Source organism: Manis pentadactyla, chromosome 7 (genome assembly GCF_030020395.1).
Source record: "Manis pentadactyla isolate mManPen7 chromosome 7, mManPen7.hap1, whole genome shotgun sequence".
Classification (NCBI taxonomy): domain Eukaryota; kingdom Metazoa; phylum Chordata; class Mammalia; order Pholidota; family Manidae; genus Manis; species Manis pentadactyla.
In genome coordinates this window covers 93,054,805-93,075,940 of record NC_080025.1, presented here as the reverse complement: position 1 = coordinate 93,075,940, position 21,136 = coordinate 93,054,805, and the positions used below count along the sequence as shown (strand labels likewise).

At 34.8% G+C, this 21,136-nt stretch overlaps 1 protein-coding gene across 1 annotated transcript in view; it reads right to left on the bottom strand.

Annotated features, from left to right (window-relative positions):
- HDAC9 (histone deacetylase 9) overlaps nt 1–21,136 on the bottom strand; it is a 930,736-nt gene that overhangs the window by 186,865 nt on the left and 722,735 nt on the right. The window contains exons 23-24 of the mRNA XM_057504568.1: nt 16,924–17,043; nt 16,513–16,610 (exon numbers count right to left, since the gene is read on the bottom strand). Of these exons, the coding sequence (XP_057360551.1) occupies nt 16,513–16,610; nt 16,924–17,043 (218 nt within the window). The remainder of the gene's footprint in view (nt 1–16,512; nt 16,611–16,923; nt 17,044–21,136) is intronic.

Here is a 21,136-nt window from a genome sequence, read left to right as displayed (position 1 = left end):
AGAGACTTGCTTCAATCCAGATTTTGAACATGTTCACAAACAGGTGCAGACTCTTCACACCAAAACCAATGTGACCCCGTGTAAACACTCGTTACTCTCCCCACCCCCACTTTGATTTGTTTTCTTTTGTTTGAATTGACTTTATTATTATCCCTTGATGGATCCTCCTGTTTTGTTTTTTGTTTTTTTAAAGTCTATCTTAATGTACACTGGAAATAGAGAAAAATATCCTTTACCTTGACCTCACTTTGGCATGTGCCCTAGGATAAAAAACGTACCTTAGTTGAATTTTTATGTTAAGACCACTCTCTGTCAGTTCAGTTTCTCTAAGAAATTCTCTGCCTTTGTAGAATTTCTTTGCTTCCCGTCACTATATGGCACAGCCACTAACTTTTTTACATGATATGAAGTTCACTGTTTCATTCCAAATAGTGGTTACACAAGACATTAGGATTAATATAAGCCAAGAGATATTTACTATAAATACAAAGTTAGTGACGCTTAATTTTCTGAGTCTCACTTACATGGACCCTTTCCAAGGCCCTACACCTATTTCTGAAATTTTTTCCTTTGTTTCTTTCTCTGAAAGAGAGTCCCATAATATTTTAAGATTGAGACCCAGACTGGCCCTGTGCAGGAATGATGGCATGCCTGTTTTGTTTGAAATAATCCTTCTCTGGGTGCCTGAGGAAGAAGGGGCTACTGATAGGATAAGACTTGGCCTAGCATCCCTTCACCTTATCTGTGTTCTCCTACTGCACGGCCACTGTTTGATGCTTTGTTCATCCTCTGTCTCATGGTAGTTTTCACTTCCAACAAAGATTGTGAACGTCTTCAGGGACACAGCTGGATACTTCTGCATTTTCTTCCACAGAAATAGCTCAGAGTTGAGACCATAGTAGGTCCACCACTTGTAAGGCAGCTTTATGTACATCCATACTTAAGAAAGATAATTCAGGTACCACAGTCTGAAATGAGACACTGATCAAACAGAACAGAGCTGTGCCATTTCTGTGCCCTTCAGCAGCTATGTCAGGAGAGCTTTATCTGGGGACAAGTTTCCAATAAACCTCTCTCTCTATGGTATTTCCCCCACAGGCATACCTGCCTGCCAGAAAGGAAGAAGGCATTGCTGAGTGGCTGGTCCTGTATTATAATAGGGGAAGAAAGTCTAATGAATCTAAGCATTCAGGAAACCAATTTTGAGCTGATGTTTTCATAAAAGAAAGAAAATGGAAAATGGTTTGCTTTCATAAACATATTTTAAAAGACAGAATTACAGACATCCGGTATTAATGGAATTTTAAAAAGTTGATTGGATGATGTAACAAATCAATACACCAACTAACATTTCAGAGTAATTAAAGAATATAAACCCAGGACTTACCCTTTGCATGCACAGTGACAATTAAAATGCAGTTTCAGGGCAAGGCAAATAAAGGACGATGATTACTAAGAGATAACAATAAAGGAAAGCACCAGAGAAATTATGGGCAGACACTGCAGCCCAGATTTTCTTGATGGAAATATGATGAGAGCAGAGGGGAGCTACTGTTGGGCAAACGGCAGCACCGCAGCCAGGAGAACTGGGTTTGTCTCATTGTATTTCTAAACCCATTCGTGTTTGTCTTGGGAATGCACTTTGTTCTCCATTTTGAATTAATGGTGAGGGAACATCTAAGCTTTTGTTCTAGCCCTGACTCTAATTTCCTGTACGATCTTGAGAAGTACATTGCCCAATTCATAGAGATGTCTGAAGACAAATAAAATATTTCAATAGATCCAGAGCTTTTGAGCTTTGGTAAGAGACACACTTATTTGGTACAACAGGCCCAAGAAAAATCTATTGACGGTTCATGGAAGGATGCATTCTGTAAATTCATTCCAGAAAGAATTTATTCCAGGGAGAATTCTCAGTTGTCATTATGGGAAGACACAACTGTCACACTTCTGCCTTTTGCAGAACAAGAAAGTACAAGCATCTGTATCACATGGGACATCGTGCACTCCATCATGATTTCCCAAGCACATGCTATACTTAGCATATTGGAATCAGGGTTAATTTAGCCAAAAAAGGCTGCATTCTTTTGTGTTTTCAAGAAAAGTTTTGCTTTTTTAAAAAAAACTATTGTCATAAAGCCTCATGTCATGCTATTTCATGACATCTGAATGTTTCGATATAAATAATACTTGTTTTTTTTTGCCTATTTGTGTATTTTTATTTAGGCTTTTCTTCTTTGACTTAAAAATTCAACCTACATGGACATCTTAAAGTCACTGGTTGAGTACTTAGACATGCTGTAAAACAAAAAAGCACTTTAAGCAAAGCATAAGGACTTTGCCTATTTATTGCTCTGATAGCTGTAGGATCTTTTGAATAAATATGTGATAACCACAGCTGTGGTTTAGTAAAGTTCAGAACATCTGTATATCCAGAAATACTATCTTTGGAAACAAAATGACATTGCCACATAATAATACACAGTGTCCACTCTCCGAGCACTTTCTTTCTTAGCTAGGAAAAGTAATATATTTTAATATTTACTGTCTTTATTTCAGGCGTGCTTTCTTATCATGAAGGATATTCACTCAATTGAAACTCTTCCCTATTGACATAAAGTCAAACTAATTTCCCCCTTCTTCCCTTGGCAAAACAGAGTCAATAATAATGAATGAGGTCTTAAAATTTTTTAAGTCCATAAATGGATTTACCCACAAAGCCAATTATATGTTCACACTGCAATTAGTTGCTATTTGTAGGAGTTAAAAAAACAAATCCACGTTTTTAATGTGTCATATCTGATCTGAAATAAGTTTGGGAGATATATGCACATATTTAAGCTGAAACAAAATATACACAGTGACTGTAAAATATCACCAATTTGCTATAATTCTGAATGGCAGTAACTTTACCCTAAGAAAATGCACTGGATGATTGAGTAGTGATATCAAAGGAAACTGACCTCTTTTTCCTCCCTTGTTTCTCCTTCTTTCGTTATCTTCAGGACTGTGCAAAGAACCACCCTAGCATATGCCCTAGCCCTATAACCAACAGGAAATGAAGAAGACAATTTGAGGAACATGGGTCACCCAGGAACTCAGTTTATCTAATGATAGTAGATGAGATAGTAGATTATACAATAATATATTAGTTATTTTTTATTAGATCAGTTGTGAGAATCTTAAGGGTAGATGCATTTTACTTATTGTCATATTTACTTAACTAATGATGAACTGTCTAAACTCACAGTAAATGTGTTCCTTTTATATCAGGATTTTGCAACCTAAGCTCAGTAGGATGCTCATTTTGTGATATTTATAATTATTTGGGGGTAGGAAACTGGGAGAATGGGGAGTTTTATGTTCAATAATTTGAAAAAATAGTGCATTAAGTAATATGATAGTTTTTTTCTTACTATTAGAATTCTTAAAGTCTTTAATATTTTAAATAATTTATCTTCAAGAGTATTTTTTTTCACCACCGTATATTTATTAAGAAACACTTATTAACATCCCCTGAATCTAGCGTTCAGCAAAATGTAGTTTAGAGAATACTCTTTAGTATCTCAAATTTAGAGCCATTATTGGGTTGTTTGGTCTCTCAAAGATCTTTGTGCTGGTTTTGTTATTCTGAACAGGCTGCCGAAACAAAATACCATAGACTGGGTGGCTCAAACAACAGAAATTCATTTCCTCACAGTTCTGGAGCCTGGAAATCTGAGCTCAGGGGGCCAGCATGTGCTCACGTAGCCTTTCCTCAGTGCGTGCATGCAGTGGAAGACAATGAGAGAAAGCTCTCTGGTGTCTCCTGAGGACACTATACCCTCAGCTCAGGACTTTGCCCTCATGACCTTATCTAGCCCTATTATCTCCCACAGGCCCCATCTCCAAACAGCACAACACTGAGAGTTAGGGCTTCAACAAATGCATTTTGTGGAGACATATTTGGTCCATAACAGTGTCTAATGAAAAAAAAGAAAAAACATGTTGAGTTAGCTGAGTATTCTGACTCTTCTTTCTTCTGGTGTGAGATGACACCACGTTCATCACTGGCAAAGGTCTGCCAAAGGCCTCCTTCCCTCCTCTTAGGCACAGGTTGTTTCCCGATACCAATGGCCCTGGGTTCTCCATATGATGACTTAGTCCCAGACACACCCATGTGGAGAGCTAATCCCAGCACAGCTTGTACTGAGAATACTCGGAAAGGAGTATTGGATGAATAGTCACCAGGATCATGTATGAAATCAGAACATATCAATGTCAAGTTTACTTAAATAATGCAAAAATAATTTACTTTTTATTTCAAAATGAGCCAAGTCAGACAGTATCACTCACAACTTTCCTATCCAAAAGGTGATAAATAGGACAGGAAATAGGCCCAGACTCCATGTCCCTTTCATTGTATGACCGGGCTTCCTCATCTGAGAGGGCTATGGGTTGACTAATTATTAATTCATTCAGATGCATAATCCATCTTTACCAATTGGCCCAAAAGAGGAGCAGCAGCAATCTTCAGACAGATGGAATCCTTCGTGACACTGTAGCCAACCCCTAAGAGAGAGACTTCCTCAATTTTGCTTCTTTGCCTCTTACTGGATTGGGAGCACTTTTGTGTAACCGCTTTGTGAGAGATTCTAGAAGCTGCAATTTAATTTTGTAGAGTCTCCCGAGGGGTTTTTATTCCTCAGGTGTCAGGACAACTCTCACCCCACAGGAGGGCTCCTCACTTATTTCTACTTCAAAGGGGCATTAATAATAATCCTCCTTATTACAGAATCCACCCAGACCTTTCTGGTGTGATGATTAATTGGGAGGTGTCGCGTTTTTTTCAAAATATCAGGTGCAATCATTTCAGGCTCTAAAAATAAATGTTCTTTCTGCAAAAGGCAGGCACAAACAAAATGTTTTGAAAAGTAATCACTTGTTTAAAAAATGGAAATTGGGCTTCTGTGTTATAAGGAATGTATGTGCATAACGGTGAAATTCAACACTGGTAAATGATCTGACTACCTCAAAGTGAAGTTTTTGCCTTCCTACAGTGGCCTTTAACCCTGCCCTTTCCTCCAATCTGAGAAGAGCTGATGTTGATGGAACATATAATGGCCCCTTTCCTGTGTAGTAAAGTCAGCAATAAAGCTTAGTAATTAAGGGTACCAGGGAGGCCCAGCCCAGCAGGCTAGTGGTGTGGCGAACACTTTTAGAACTTCAAACAATATCAAAGTCACTGAGAAACTGGCCTAGCTCAGTTCTGGTTTGAATTAAGCCTCACTTCCACACGCACTTTTCAAATCCAAGCTCAGACAAGAAAGCCAAGGCCTTCTGGATTTCATTAGAGCCAATTATCTTATCTGTTTCATCTCAGGCCTGACCCTAAGGCTGGCAAACAGCTATTCAGTGCATTTGTGTGGTTGTTTGAGAAAGCCTCCAGTCAGCCAATGGCCCGAGGACCTGCTAATTAAAACACTGTTGCCCCCCTGCCTCTAGTGATTAAATATTTTCAAGCTTTTGTAAATAATTTTTCCATTCTTTGCCCCAAGCCTCAAAGGTTCAATACATGCAGTAATTTATTTAGTTTGTCAGAGAATACTGTTGGAAATAAGGTCATAATGGAACCTTTGGAAACTTTTATACGTCTTCATACTTCTGAAAGTGACAGTTTATAAACCAGCCAAATATGTATACTGTTTCTGATGTAATTATAGTCTAATGGCCTTTCTCCTTTTGAAGTGATATAGTGTATAACAGGCTTACATTTTGTCAATAATCATATTTCCTCAAATGTCAACATGATATCTAGCATCAGAATTTAATGAGATCACTTAAATTCTAGAAATTGTATCAAGGTATACTGCCTTCAGGATTTTTGCCTAAGGGTGGGTCATAGTCCCAAAGGCTAGCTTGAGAAGAAGACTAATGGAGTCCTTGCTTGCTCTTTTTGGCAATGAACTGCTAGGAACAATGTGAATTCTTTTCAGAGCCAACTTCTGAGACATCAGGGAGTGATAAGATGATGCCACTTAAGAAAATATTCAGGGGAAGAAAAATATTTAGAATTAAAATAATTGAATTAAAGATGTTTCTTAGACCTAATTTATATTCAGTGATTTAAGAATCTCACAACACTTGTCTGGCATTTGGGTTGTGGGGAGTGGGGAGGATATTAAGGACTTTCTTTATAGCTCTGATGTACACTAAAACATGCACGCACTTGGTAAACACCCCAGGAAGCCCATGGCCCTTCTAACATATGAACTTCCCTGACCCCCACGCTCCCCAGACCTGATATGGCCACATGCAGCAGTGTGCACGCAACTCCAGACTAGCTCCTCCTGGATCAAAACACAGATGGAACATGAACAACGCAGACACCTCTTTTCCCTCTTGCCCTGGGCCTGGCCATACAGACTCACGGCTCTTCTAGCCAATCCTGTCATGTTTTATTGGAGGAAAGTAAAAATCCAAGGCTTTCTTAGTTGTTGCTCTTTTTGAAGTATTACAAGAAAAAATGTCAGCGTGCTCATTAGCTGTATCCAGTGTTCACTAATACACCTATGAAAGGAACTGTGGACTGAACAGCTCTGTTTCTGTTGTTCTTAAAATGACACATTGGTCTTATCCTAAATAATAAGCTCTTAATAAAAACATCCACCAAAGGCAAACAATTAAACAATACATAAAGCACCAGGGGGTAACCTCGTGGCTCAGTTACAGTCTGGAGCCATTCCCAAGGAGAACATGTGGGTATTTTACAAGGAACAATACACTTTTCCAAACTTATTATAAAACAACCAAATTTTAAATTGGGCCTTATAAGCCCTTCAAACTTGGCACAGGATCTCTGCGTAGCTCTGATAATGGGATGATCTCTTTTTACATTCCAATTTCTTCAAAAGCACATTTAACAGAACTGCATTAAATATGTGTGTGTGTGTATAATATGCATGTAAATATATGTAAATGCATATATAAACACGTGCAAACACATGCATATGTAAATATATGTAAATACATATATAAATACACATATATGTATATTAAAACACTATTATAGCAATGATATATATGCTGTGTTACATATATATTATACACATAATTATGTGCATATATGTACATATTATATACATGACATAATGATATATATATCATATATTATACCATATATATATCATTGCTGTTTTAGAAGACAAAATGTTAATTTATGTTATATGTGTATATAACATATCATGTATAATGTATGTATAGTGTATAATGATTATATCATTATATACATATGTAATGTATAATATACATATTATTGCTATTTTAGAAGAGAAAATGTTAACTTTTCAATTTCTTAAAACATTGACACTAGTCAACTAACAGGTAAGTGATACTTCTTTCATATTAGTTAAATATTTTTCATTTTAATTCTACATATACTCATCTGATTTTTACCAACTGTCATATCCCCAAAAAACTGAACTAAATGGAATATATTAACAAACTTTGGGAAGACTTCAGTTCTCTGAATAATTTAGAACTTAATCAGATAATTTTTTAACTTTTTAACTTTTTCAATCAGCAAAATAAAACACACAACAGATTTTATTATTTATGTCTCTGCCTTTTTCACCTGCTGTAAATTATATTATATTCATGTACTTACTGGAGAAAAAGGCATCACTGAATAATTTCAGCAATGATCTTTTCAATTTAGAAATCCTGAAATATAACAGGGAATTACTATGGGAAACTCATTCAAGGGAGAGAACTTGGATATACAAAGCAAAGTCAGAGGCTCCATATGACAATTTTAATGTCTAAGAGACTTTTCCTGAAACTGAATGAACAGAGGGTCAAGTCATCAAGCGCGTTCTTTGGGCTATACCCAAGTAGTATGGGTATAAATCCATACCTACTTCATTTTTGCTCTGGATTACCAATAAACTATTACTTTGCTTTTGACTACTGCTCAAGAAAAAATGCTCATTTATGTCTGAAATTCAGTAGACTTCAGTAACTCCAACATTGCTTTAATTTCAAGAAGTTATAAACCAATAAAAATACATATCCTAAGTATCAATATCCGTTTTCAAGTACAACAGTATATATCTTTCCTTAATGGGTAAGATAATATGTAGATGCTATTTTCTTGATGGACTTCTCCACAATTGTTTTGGGAGGCAAAATATCCCCAAATTAAGATTGTAGATGGACTTAAAATTTTGCTAAGAATGGAAGGTGATTCAATCATCCATCTCCCCTTTTCTCCCACCTACTTTTCAAATTGTAAAGTACATACTATAATGCCTGGAATATTATTTTGCTATCTCCTTACCACTAGGAGTTATGCAGTTCATAAGACCACTGCCCTCCATGGCTTTACAACAAAAAAGGGTCTCTAGAATGGAAGATGTTTAGACAACCAATACCCAGGACTGTGGTACCCATAAGAAAGTTGGGCAGATTCATAACAGATACAAGAAAAAGTCCTCACCCTTCTAGGAGAGTGCTAGAGGAGTTTAAATGTCGGCATAAATGGGAACAGATGTTGATTTACAAGTTTCATCAACATGACATCAAATCATCAGGATGAAATATGGAAAACTGAGTCTATCATCCAGATGTTTGATGTCATGCAAAGACTTCGACTACTCTCTGAAAGCCCTGCTTAACCTAAAAATTGTGTGAACTTCAGCCCTACACCTCAGAAGTAATATCTGAACAGACTTTCTGTTGAACAGAAGTTTCCCAAAGATGATTCCTCTATATAAGGTAATTATGTAAACCTATTGTAAACATTATATTTATCTAGTTCTCAAAAAAGGGACTATAAATTTATATTTTTGATATATTAAAACACAAATTCTCTTTTTCTATATTAGTTGTCATCTCAATAAGTTTAGTTACAATAAACTTTAGGGGTGAAATCATGGAAGTGGAGGAGAATTATTCATTTTCAAGAAAACACATCTAAGATCCAAAAGAATTGAAATTTGGTTAATAAATAGCTGTCTAATGAAACAGAGAATAGTGACTTTATTTGGCTTTATCTTACCAGTAAATGAAGCATAATCTTAAAATAATCATTAAAATCATGAAAAAATTGTGACTTTATAGTTTCTTAACTACATTTATTTTCATTCTGGCTATGTCTTATCATACTTAACTGCACAACAATTCCACTATTACTAGATGAGATGATTTAAGCTAATGAATTGATCTGAGCTGCTTGACAGTCCAAATGGTCTATTTATGGCCTAAAAAGCTTCACAATATTTTATAGAAAGCTTTCATTTCCTGACATCTCTGAGTATTACATATATGTTGGGAGGATTTTGTGCATGGCAAGATTTTTAAATCTTGTGCATGGATTTTTAAAATCCATCGTTTCATCTTGAAAAGTAAAAACAAATCATTTCTAGTCATGCAAATTGCTTTCTTAGAACTTAGGGAAAAGAGTTACTAGAATATAGCTACTCTTTTAATTGGTCCTTATTATTTGGAAAACTGTACTTGCTACACAAATTCCTGGAAATTTTTGGCTTTAAAACTTTTAAGTCAGAAGGGAAAAATGTTGTCTTAAAATTTTAACAGTTGATCTGACCTTTTAAAATACTAATAAAAACTACGTTGTAGCATTTGAACTATTTTAAATAGCTCTTCAGTGCAGATAATATAATTCACCTTCCAAAACTTCAATCTCTTCAAGATACTTCCTGGACTTTTTACCTGAGCTCTATACTGTCTATTAATATCATATTTCTTTGATGCTCAGCTCAAAAATGAAGTTTGCAGGTTTCCCAAGAAAGACAGGTGTGCGTAAGATCAATTTATTCCTGGGGTCAAAGAGCAGAACTCTAAGGGTATCTAGAGACACACACCTACAAAAATTGTAATTTTTTGATGCAAATTGTTACAATATGTTGCAGAGATGAAAGAGAAAAAGTGTTCTTAGACTATACCTATTGCTGAAACTAAAGAGCAGATAGGGCTGACAGCTTTCTAAAATTTATTCGTATAGATCTTTTTCTTCTGACCTGGACTGATGAAACTTCTTGAAGCATCTCTACATGCTGAATATAAAGAATAGAATCTGGACAATGAATAAAACTGTAGATCATACTAGCAGTAAATCTATAAGTTTTGCTCTCCATTGAAATAAAATATCAATAGGTGAAAATCATTACTGCTTTGTTCCTAAGATTGATTGACAAGTTTGGATTTGAAGCCCACATCTTCTTTATTAGCCAAGTCTTTCAGAAAGAGAAAATGTGGGCTTGATTTGTGAGCTATGATGAATGGTCTGGGAAAGATGGTAGTAGGGCCAATTTGATATGTACAGTATTTCATATTGGCAAATTGTTTCAAGAAATTCCACCCTCTTTCCCAAAATGTCTTCAACATCCTTGGGAAAATACATACTATCATGAGCATAATATATTTGGTTGTCACTAACAATTGAGAATCCATTTCAAGACTGGGAAGTATCAACCACAGCTTTTATAGGCAAAATAAGATCCCAAATCATTTTGCAGTATTGAATATGATTTTTAGATGACAACAAATCATTCTTTATTTCAAAATTGGATCTAAAAGTTCATTTATCACTCTATGTTCTATTAAAATTCAGTTTGGTATTTCTCAAGTTCAAAAACATACCCATTCCAAAAAATCTAATGTATACACAAGAAGAAAATATTTCACATAAAAAGGAAAATAATATGTTTCCCATTGCAAATAGTCTGGTTATCAAAAAGGAAGAAAGATTACAGGGGTTTCATTTGATAGGCTCTTTGAGTATGTTGGATAAGGGAAAGGCACAAAGCAGATTGAAGTTATTATATGATATACAAGGGTAACAAAAATCTAGGAATTATTTTCAATTTTAAAATAGAATTACCAATTTAGATGTGCAAGCCAAATGCTGGATAGACTAAAATCAATTTGCAGAGACTTTCTCACTACACTGTTTTGTCACCTGTACTGGCTGACCAAGGAACTGTAGTTTACAGCTTGGGACCAAATGAATACTGTCTCCATACTCACTTCTTGCAGCCAAGTACCTGATCATCATTTAGCCAGTTGTGTGATATTAGGAAACTTACTGAAACACAAAAGGCTCAGTTTCCTCACCTGGGAACTGTGAGCACTTAATTCTACTTGTAAAGGTGAAAAAAAATGAGCAATAGGCAAATATTAAGTCCTCAATAAATGTTCCATATTACTATATTATTTTCACAATGGTATTACTTTACATTCTCTCAGCATAAAAATCACATTAAAATATGATAAAAATAAAAATAACCATAAAAGATTTGTCATTAATGAGAGCACATAAATATTTACTATAGTATCATATCTTTTCTCAGAATTTAGCAACCTCTTTTTTAGTCTATGCCTATGACAAGAATATTCAGAAGTCAGTGCACTAAAATTAATTAGAAAAACAAGTGATATGTTTGATAAAGTAACAGGGAGAGAAAATAAAATATTCTACTTATGTGCCTTGCCCAAAATAATCCACCATCATTCTTGGTAAACTCAACCACTCTAAGAAAAATCTCTACTTGAAGTTTGACCATTATTGACAGACTGAACATTATTGACTAGTTACCTGAATAACACTTACTCTATGAATATAATAAAGGGCTCTATTCTCTGCTATCAAGTTACATGTATATTTAAAAAATTTTTGCCACAGCAGGGAAGGAGTCTTAGGAAGCCATGGTTCCTATTTTAAAAATGCTGCATTTAGAACAGAATTGACAGTTTGACTGGTGAACTGAGAATAGATCTGCTATCTAGTCAAGTTTCCAGTCACAGTTTTGCATCACTGGATTTTCACGTTGCAGTTATTATTAAAGCAATCAAGTATGAACCAAAGACTAGAGCAAGAGATTTAGACTGTATGTGCTTAACTGATTCAACTGCTTTGATTATGTAACAAATAAACTGATTTTTAAACATTCAAGTTGGTTGTACAGTCAAAGTATTTTAGCAAAGGCTGAATTTATGAGGGCAAACTATTTAAATAGAGATACTTCAGAAATCAATGAAAAAAATAGGTAACTTAAAATAAAACTAGCAACAAAAACTTGGGCTATTTATTATCTAGATTAGAAAATTCACTTAAGTCCCCCTTTTTAGTTGGTATACTGACAATCTCAGTGAAATATAATCGTTCTGGATAGGAGTTTTCCCAAGGTGAACATTCCTGAGGGGCTGATATTTATAGATCCTTTGTCTTTTGGAGATCCTCACCATTAATTATGGTACTACAGATTATAACTTACTGACTTGATTTTTTAAAAATCACAGCTTGTTTGCACCGAAGGAAACCAGATCAATAGCTCTATGCCACTCTTTTAGCTCATCCCCAGTGAGTACCACAATGAGTCATTTATTATTATTGTCATTATTACTACATTCTTATTCTTATTCTTTCATCCAAACCTTCTGAATTTAGGGGGTTTGTACTTCATTTTTGCTATTAAAAAGCCATCTAGTGATTGTCACTTATTTATTAACTCGATAAAATAGGAATAAGTTCAAAACTACTAATATCTTCTGCACTGGAAATTTCTACTTTTAAAACCTCATTAATTTCATTAGAAGCATGAGATACATACTGTCTCTTGTACACTATAAACAAACTATTTAATGGTCTAAAATAATCACGTTAACATATGCTGAATGCTTAAAGAACTAATCTTAACTGTATCTTAATGTATCTAGTGCTCATCTAGAGACTATAGTTAAGACAGAACCACTGGAACAATCTTTTGAAATTATTGGAACAAAAACTGCTTAGCAGGCATTCAGCAAATTATTTGTTGAATGACAAGAAGACATCTGGCATTGTTATTATAAATAGATAATAAGACAAATAAGAAGGTATTCACAGTTCTTTGTCAAGCATACTCCTTGAGGGGTCAAGAGACAGTAGTTTTCAAGTAGCTCCTTTAGATTTTTGCTAGGTTCACTTAAGGCCGGGGTTTCCAATGCTTCCTTAGTAGCAGTATCATTCCCTCTCTCTTTTCTGACTAATTCATTTATGCATTGATTCATTCAGCCAATATTATTGAATAGCACTTCTTTGCCATGCTGTGAACTAGGCATTATGACTTAAGTCAGAGATAAGAAGGTCTTACATTTCAGTCAAAGTTCACTGCGCTTTCTCTCTCCTTAGTTTTTTAAGTCATAAACAGAGGAAAAGAGTAACAGAGTGATATAACAGAAAGAGCATAAATTTTAGAGCCATAAATTGAATTCACCTCATGGACCATCCAATTAGTATCTCTGTGGCTTATATAAACTACTTAAGAATTAACCATAATGTCTATAAAACTTCTAATCTAGGACCTAGCATATATACATATTAGATGAACTTTTGAAAAATTTTAAGTATATCCTTCAATTATTTCAGGGAAGAATGATAAGTGCATGGAAGAAATAACTAGTTATCTGAACTAAGTTAGATATTCTATTATAATTTTAAAGCTATCTTTAAAGTTCATAGCAAACATGAAAATGTTTCATTTGCCTGCAATTTTATTTCTGCCATAGAAAAAATATATAATAGAACCACAAGGACAATATATGTGACTAATTTTGGCTGGTAAAGCAAGCAGGCATCTTATATATCACTATTATGCAGCTTCACAGAGGCTGTCTCTCCAAAGGTACTTATCATAGTCCAGAAATAACTGAAAATTTTAAAAAAAGAAAAGGCACCGCCATTTACTTTTCCTCTGACCTCCATATCCTACACCCACAGACAGATACCAGAAAGATTGTTAGTTCCAATATAGGGAACCAAGGGTTGTATTAAGAAGGATATACTTATAAATAAATATTACATCAAAAATTATTTGGGAGTCTGTTTCACTAAAGCCCCAAATTAGAAAGGAATTCATATATTTAGATTGGCAATTCTTTGCGTACAACAGACTTTATGAAATGTGATCCATATTTCTGCCACACAGTCCCATCCTCAAGCCCTTGAGCTAACCAAGCAAGATCATTTCATGAATCCATTATTTTCACAGTCCATTATCTCTGCCTAGTATGAATCCCCACCCACCCCCATTTAAATTCCTCAAAAACTCCCACTCATCCTCGAAAGAACAGGTTGAATATACTTGATGAACCCCTCCTGAAAGCCCTCATTATTTGTTATTCACTATAGCTAAACACATCTGTCCTCTAGAACAGTAGGTCACTTCTGTTTTGATCTCTGAGAGCAGGTCAGCTCAGATTTCCAAGCGAGCATTACTATACAGGACATATGAGTTCAATGAATGTTTTCTGAATGAATGACTTACTTTCTTGTTTCCTCTGTAAGTTCACAAATTGTGTCACACTTGTTGAATGGCAAGGAGACATGATATAGTTCAAAATTAACAGAATTATTATGGTTTAAATCTGGTTTTAAATATCTATGAACATTAAAAGCCAGAATTTTATATTTCTGTAGCCTAGCTAAATAATACCACTTCTTTTCTAATTAACCTTAGATTTGGTGATTGCTCTGGAAAATTTAGGTAAGTTTGCTAATATAAAGTGTCCTTATTCCAGGTAAAGAGAAGGTGCCATTCTTGAGGACATTCAACCACTTTTCAGGAGCACATAATTCACTTACCATTTAAATAAAAAATCAATAATGCACACTTTAATATCTGTTTTCATATTATTTAATTCAACTGCTATGTTCAAAGGAGTTCTTTTAAAAACAATCTCATCCACCATTCACTTTGTGATGTGAGAACAAATAGGTACAAAATATAAATTATCCTTCCCCGCTTTGCATGCATGATCCATTTTTATGTAAATCTATGGCACCCACAAATAGAATTATGATAATTAAAAAATATAAGAATTCTGTATAGCAGATCAATGGATACGATCATATGTTATTGTATGGCAAAAGACTTAATGTGTGTATTATGCAAGTGACCAGGTTAACTTGGTAAACAGATAAATAAATTTATATGTGATATAATATTGAAGTCTACTATCCCATTTGAGTTGTTTTAAGATATTACTAATGTTTGGTAAGTTGCAAATATAGGCAAAAAGAATTCATGACATTGAAACCCCTATAGTTTCCTAATACAATTTTTTAATTTTACTGCTAAATGAACACAAATATTTTCAAAGACAACCCAAGTATTTAGTAAATAAATATTCAGCTATTTTTTTCCCTACAACTAGCATATATATACATATACATTTTTTGCCCCAAAGTACAAATTTGGAATGTGGGTAGAATTTTCCTTAGCATCTCCAATGTCAAACATATTTATTTTTAATGTATTTTCTTGAAAAAAATGATTTTCTATCATTTATCCTGGGTTTGCTTTCAAATGAGAAATGACTCTCAAATGTGAAATTGAAGTACACATGAAACACAGGACATACTCCACAAAAACCTCACTTATTGAAAAATTTCCCTATTAATTCCCTAAGTTTCAAGTATATTATCAACAGAATTTTTCTCCTTGAGAATTTATAAATGTTAGATTTTTAAAACAGAAAAGAATGCTTTTAAAATTTCTTATCACGGAGTTTTCTTTTGCTTTCAACTAAACAAAACATACAAAAATCCATGTGTTACCATTAGGTTAAAACATAGAATCTTGCAAGTGAGGCACATATTGACACAATCTGATACTCCTCAAAACCAAGAACTTTCCAAGGACTGAAAATATTTTTTTACTTCTAGAGATAAATGCCTTTTTAAAAAGAACTCTGTACTCCAAAAGAAAGCTTTTATTTTGCTGTATTTACTACTTAAATTAATTTTAAAAGTTCTTTGCTTAGAAAAACAAAGTTGCAGAATGCGGTATGTATATATATATATATATATATATATATATGTATACATTTTAATTACTGCCTACATTCAGTAGACAAACTGAAAATGACCAATTAATTAGTTGATGTTTTAATGTGAGAGGGAAAAAATATATATTAGGAAAGGAAAACGTTATTTAGTCTACCTTAAAATGAGATTGCCTAGGCCAGTGTTCCAAGACTAAGCTAGCTCCTCGGAACTAATGCTAAGTGGTGCTATGTGCAAAAGAGATTTTATAGTTCACTGAAGTTTGGGTATGCCTGTTCAAATAAGTTAAACAGATAGTGCAGGACTTCTCAGAGCATTTAATATGCTAATGTCCATTCTAAATAATGTCATATATTATAATAGGCAGAATTGTCTAGAACTACTTAAAAATAAAATCTTTCCCCTCTTTCTTTTGTAGGAAGTGGGGAGCATGCCTGGGCCATTGGCTAATATACCAGTATAACTACCTGTAGGTCTTGATGTGCCTTTTTCTTATACATATTCCTTTCATGGCTTTGTAGCAATATTCAGGTCCCCCAACTAAAAAATTTTTTGGAGCTTTCATGGAATGGCTACTTTAGCTACTTTACCTTAGTTAGAAATTTACATTCTCTTTTGTATCAATATTGTTGCTTCAGTGGACATTTGTTTTCTAATTTGCCACTTTCAGAAATGGAAGTACCAACCTGAATGCTTCAAGGTACTCAGTGTCTCCCATGGGAGGATCCAGGCCACCTGTCCAGGCAATATTTATATTGAATCCTTCTCCAAGGCCTGCTCCAACCTACAAAGAGGAAAGAAACACACCACAGTGGGCAGAGAGGGCACAGGGAAGAAAGCAAGAAGACAGGAAAACAAACATATGTGAGCTCTTGAAATAAACATCAAACAACATGTCAAATCAGCCCAACCTTCCTTGACAACCAGTGCTCTGGGTTATGCACTTGTTCTGCACTGGTTCTTGGTCCCCAGAGACAATTCAGTAATCTCGCGTAATTTAAAACACCAGCAAAGGACAAGAAAATTAGGGGTAATCATGCAATGCAATTACCTGAAAGATACAAATAAAAGTGGGGCTCTAAAGAAATAAACCGAACCTCATTTGGGGCTCCACTGCCAGGGAAAAAGTTCCCTTCATCATAGCGATGGAGTGAAATATACAGGATGCTGGGGTCAGCATAAAAGGCCTGCTGTGTACCATTTCCATGGTGAACATCCTACAGGGAAAATAAAACAGATGACAAATACAGTCATGTCTGACTTTGTATAGAGACAACTATTCTGATTTCTAGTTCTTGGTCTTTCTACTCCACCCTCCTTCTTACTTTCTGTCTTCTCAACATGTCCTTCTTTCTTTCTCTCATTCAGCTTGCTTCTACACCACCCCCTTTACTTCCTGAACTTTCAGGCAAATTACCCTTTAATGCACTCATTTTTTAAACTGGCTTCTAAAAATCAGGAAACCACAGCGAACATGCCCTGGAGACTCCAGATGAGCAGTCATTGAGAAAGCCCAGTCCTTTGGTACAATTAGATATTTATACACCGGCCCTTTGTACTCTTTACTTCAGTGATGGAATCTTGCATCCTGTTTTATGGAGGAATTTTATGACTTATTAACTGCCAACAGTTCATAACCCCTCAGGCTTAATTAACTAGCCTCATTGGCCTCTGAAGAAAGACTAATGTTTAAACTACAAACTAGTATTTTGCAGAAGGATCTATGGCTTACAGAGCATTTTCACAATTCTTGACAGAACACTAAACATACGTGTATGCACTGATTTGCCAAGTCCCACCACTAAGGTCAAAGGCTCTGCAACCAGCTGAGTAAATTGGCTTTCTTGAAGCCTTCAGTTCAGTTAGCAATCCCTCAGCAGTTAGAATCACTTCAAAAGAGATGCCAGATGCAAAAAGGACTTTATACTTTATTTTGGTAAACTCGTGACAGCAAGAATCGAAGACACAGGATCATGAGCTCATTAGCTATTAAATCATTTGGGCCAAAGCAGAAAGATGGCATGGTGCTTTATGCATTCTTGTCCAATCTGCCTAATTTTAATATTATATCATGGCTCTCTTCCCAGCCTTCTTCCTCCTCTTTTTTTCTTTCCCCACACCACTCCGCCCAATGACTCAAAAGTTAGTGTTTTCTAAATGTATTCTGCTACAGACACATACTGGAATTGATAAAATAAATGGGAAAAATAAAACTGATAGCATTTAAAAAAATGTCTGCTGAAAGACCTTAAGTGTTAAGAATCTCAATTAATATGTATCCTAGATTCTTCTGAACCAAAATAAAATAGATGACCCTTAAAATTGAATAACCTATATATTTATAGTCAACACAGTACTACTGCTACATGGTACAACATACATTGTTTTGGGTACTGTTATAAAAAAAGTTTTGGTCACTTGTAACTACATATTTATATTATACTTTATTTTACATCAGTAATCATACTATTTTCAACAATTCCTGTAATTTTTTAATCAGGTACTATACTAAATATGTTGCATGGATTATTTAACGATTGCATGAAGTATATGATATTATCCCTAATTTAAAAGATAAGTAAACTGAGACTCCAAGAGTTTCAGAAATTTACTGAGACTATACAGAGAACAAGCAAGACAGGGTCTTGAATCCAGTTCTTACTCTAAAGGCCAAACTCATAGCCATTACACTGTTAATTTACACTTACATTTATTATCTCTTTGATCCTCTTAGCAAACCTGTGAAGTGAGATTGAAGTTCATTACTGCTCCTTACTGAGGTTTATGTAACTTGTCTGACTTCAACCACCAGCCCAGAACTCCTTCCCTGGACACTACCAAAGCCTCCCCTTGTTGGGTGCTGAAAGCCTGCACTGGGTTTTCTATCCACAGGGTAGACATACATTAATCCTCTTCCCCTTTTACATAGTATACATAGCCAAAATCAATTAAGGAATCATAAACCATTGGGGAAGACAAGTATCATTCCAGAAACTAGTTCTGGCTAAATGCATACACATCAGGGGAAAAAAGAAAGCTTACTGAAAATATAATAATTCCTCTATTTCTGAATGTTCAAAGGAAGACATGGCAAACTATTTTCCTTATGTGGACAAAAAAGAAACAATTTTAGCTACAATGTCTTTTGAATTTGCTCTGGATACCTTGAGGAAGGACAAACAAAATATTTTGAAAAACAACAGTGAAGGAATGTTTGCATTTCTACTACAAGGTAGAATTTTTAGTCAGTTTCATAGGAAAAAATTTGGCTCTGGGCCCAAATTCATCCACACTTTGACAACAGGAAAAACAGTGCTATTTTTTTCTCTTTACTTTTTTTTTCCTTAGGGATGATATAAAGGTTTATTGAAGAAGGTTAAATAAAAGATGACATTTGTCTTACATATAAAATCACTTGTTCTTAAAAATGTGTTGGGTGCTTATTGTTATGTAAATTTCTGAATAGGAAATATAGTCTTTCCCACAGCACAGTAAGTTTGCAACAGACATTATTCATTAAAATACACAAACATATTCTAAAAATCATTCTTGAGTCCACATTCATATTCACAAAGTATTTAGGGATAAAGGTAAGTCCAAATACACCTTTCATCTTGAGCAACAACTTACAATATAACCTTGAGAATATTTTTTTAAGCTTTCTCTGCTGCATAATATTCACACAAAGTACTTATTGCTCTGGCATAGTCTAAGGTTTGTTTTTTTCTCCATAGCAACAAATACATACTAGACTAACATACGAAAATTATTGGTGATTATGAGAAATTACTACAGTAATGAAATGAACTCAATCATTAAATGCCTTAAAATAGAACTTGCAACTAAGATTGGCTGTTAAAATAGCTTTGAATAAATTGTGTATTCTACCTGCTAATGTTATAACTTATAATAAATGAGTATAGGTACTTGTGCCAATTCTTTGGTCAAGTTTGGTGTTTGACCAAAATAGAACTGCCTAAAATATAAGAACATTTAAAGTGATTTTTCTCTTATGAACAAAGCCTCAAATGTATTATATTCACTGACAGTCACATTATTTAAAAGATACCTGAGTCTTGCAGGCAAATCCTGCTTCTAGGGCAGGTTAATCCCGTGCATGCAAAAGCCAGTCTCTTGCAAGCTGAAAAGTAAGTGCACCTGTTCCCTCTCCTCACCAATCTGAATGTTTTTGGAATCTTCCCCAGAAGCAGAACTGGAATGAGTAAGCTCCACAGATCAACTAGAATCATTCCTGTTTAAAATACTCAACACCTCTGAATTTAGCTGTGGCCCCAAATAGGAGTAAATTAGAGCTCTGACTCTCTACTTATTAGGCATATAAAATTGCTAAAACAAGCTCCTGGACAATGGAGTAGCTTTGCTTTCTAGTGGCCCAAGATTGATGAAGCCAGTTCACACTGATTAGCTAAAGTTAGTGACTTTGGATATGCAGGAATGAAGTTCTTTTGCCATTAAAAAGTCTTCACTTGTCCATTGCTAACTTGCAGAACAGACCTGTCTGCCAGGGAGAACGGATGTCTCAGCGCCACGTGGCACTTTAAAACTTCCTTCTTGGCAGCTGGAAGAAACAGGAATTTCCTCAAAGTATCCCTGCAGCTGCAGAATTTGGAAGACTTGAAAGTAAGACTATGTGGGCTGGTGGTGATCTCAGAGGCAACCCTTTGGACAGAACTTTATATAGTTAGAGAATTTGAAACAAAAACTTATCCTCTACTTCAGCCTGCTGGGAAATCAGTGTCCTTTATGATTGGATAATGCAGCCAATTCATAATCAAAGGCCAGTAAGCTTATAGGACACTCCTTGCAGCTACCATGCAACTTATTTTATAAATCAAAGAGAATTATCTCCAGCAGTCTTTTATTCTTATACTGTGCAAAAATGAAACTTTATATACACATCCTCTGAGATACAAAGTATCCACTTAGAACAAAACTAGACATTTTAGCTTTCAAGCCTACTGTACAATACTTTAGAGTCTGGATATTACAAATGTGCTTTCAAAAAGAGTCTTAACAATTATTGATTACCTCATAGAATGACAAAACAATAGCAGAGAAGATTCCTCAGGAAGTAATACTAAAGGATTCTTATGAATAAGACAGTTTACTAATCCCATTCCCTCATAATTTTGACAAATTTGGCAAATTTTCCCACAACTCTTGGTCTTTATCTGCTTTTCTTTCTTCAAGTTTTTGGCTTCTATTTCTAGCAGAACTTATAGTACTGGAAGCATATTAAATTATTTTTTTAAATTTACTATCTTATAAATCATGCAAACCAATAATTAT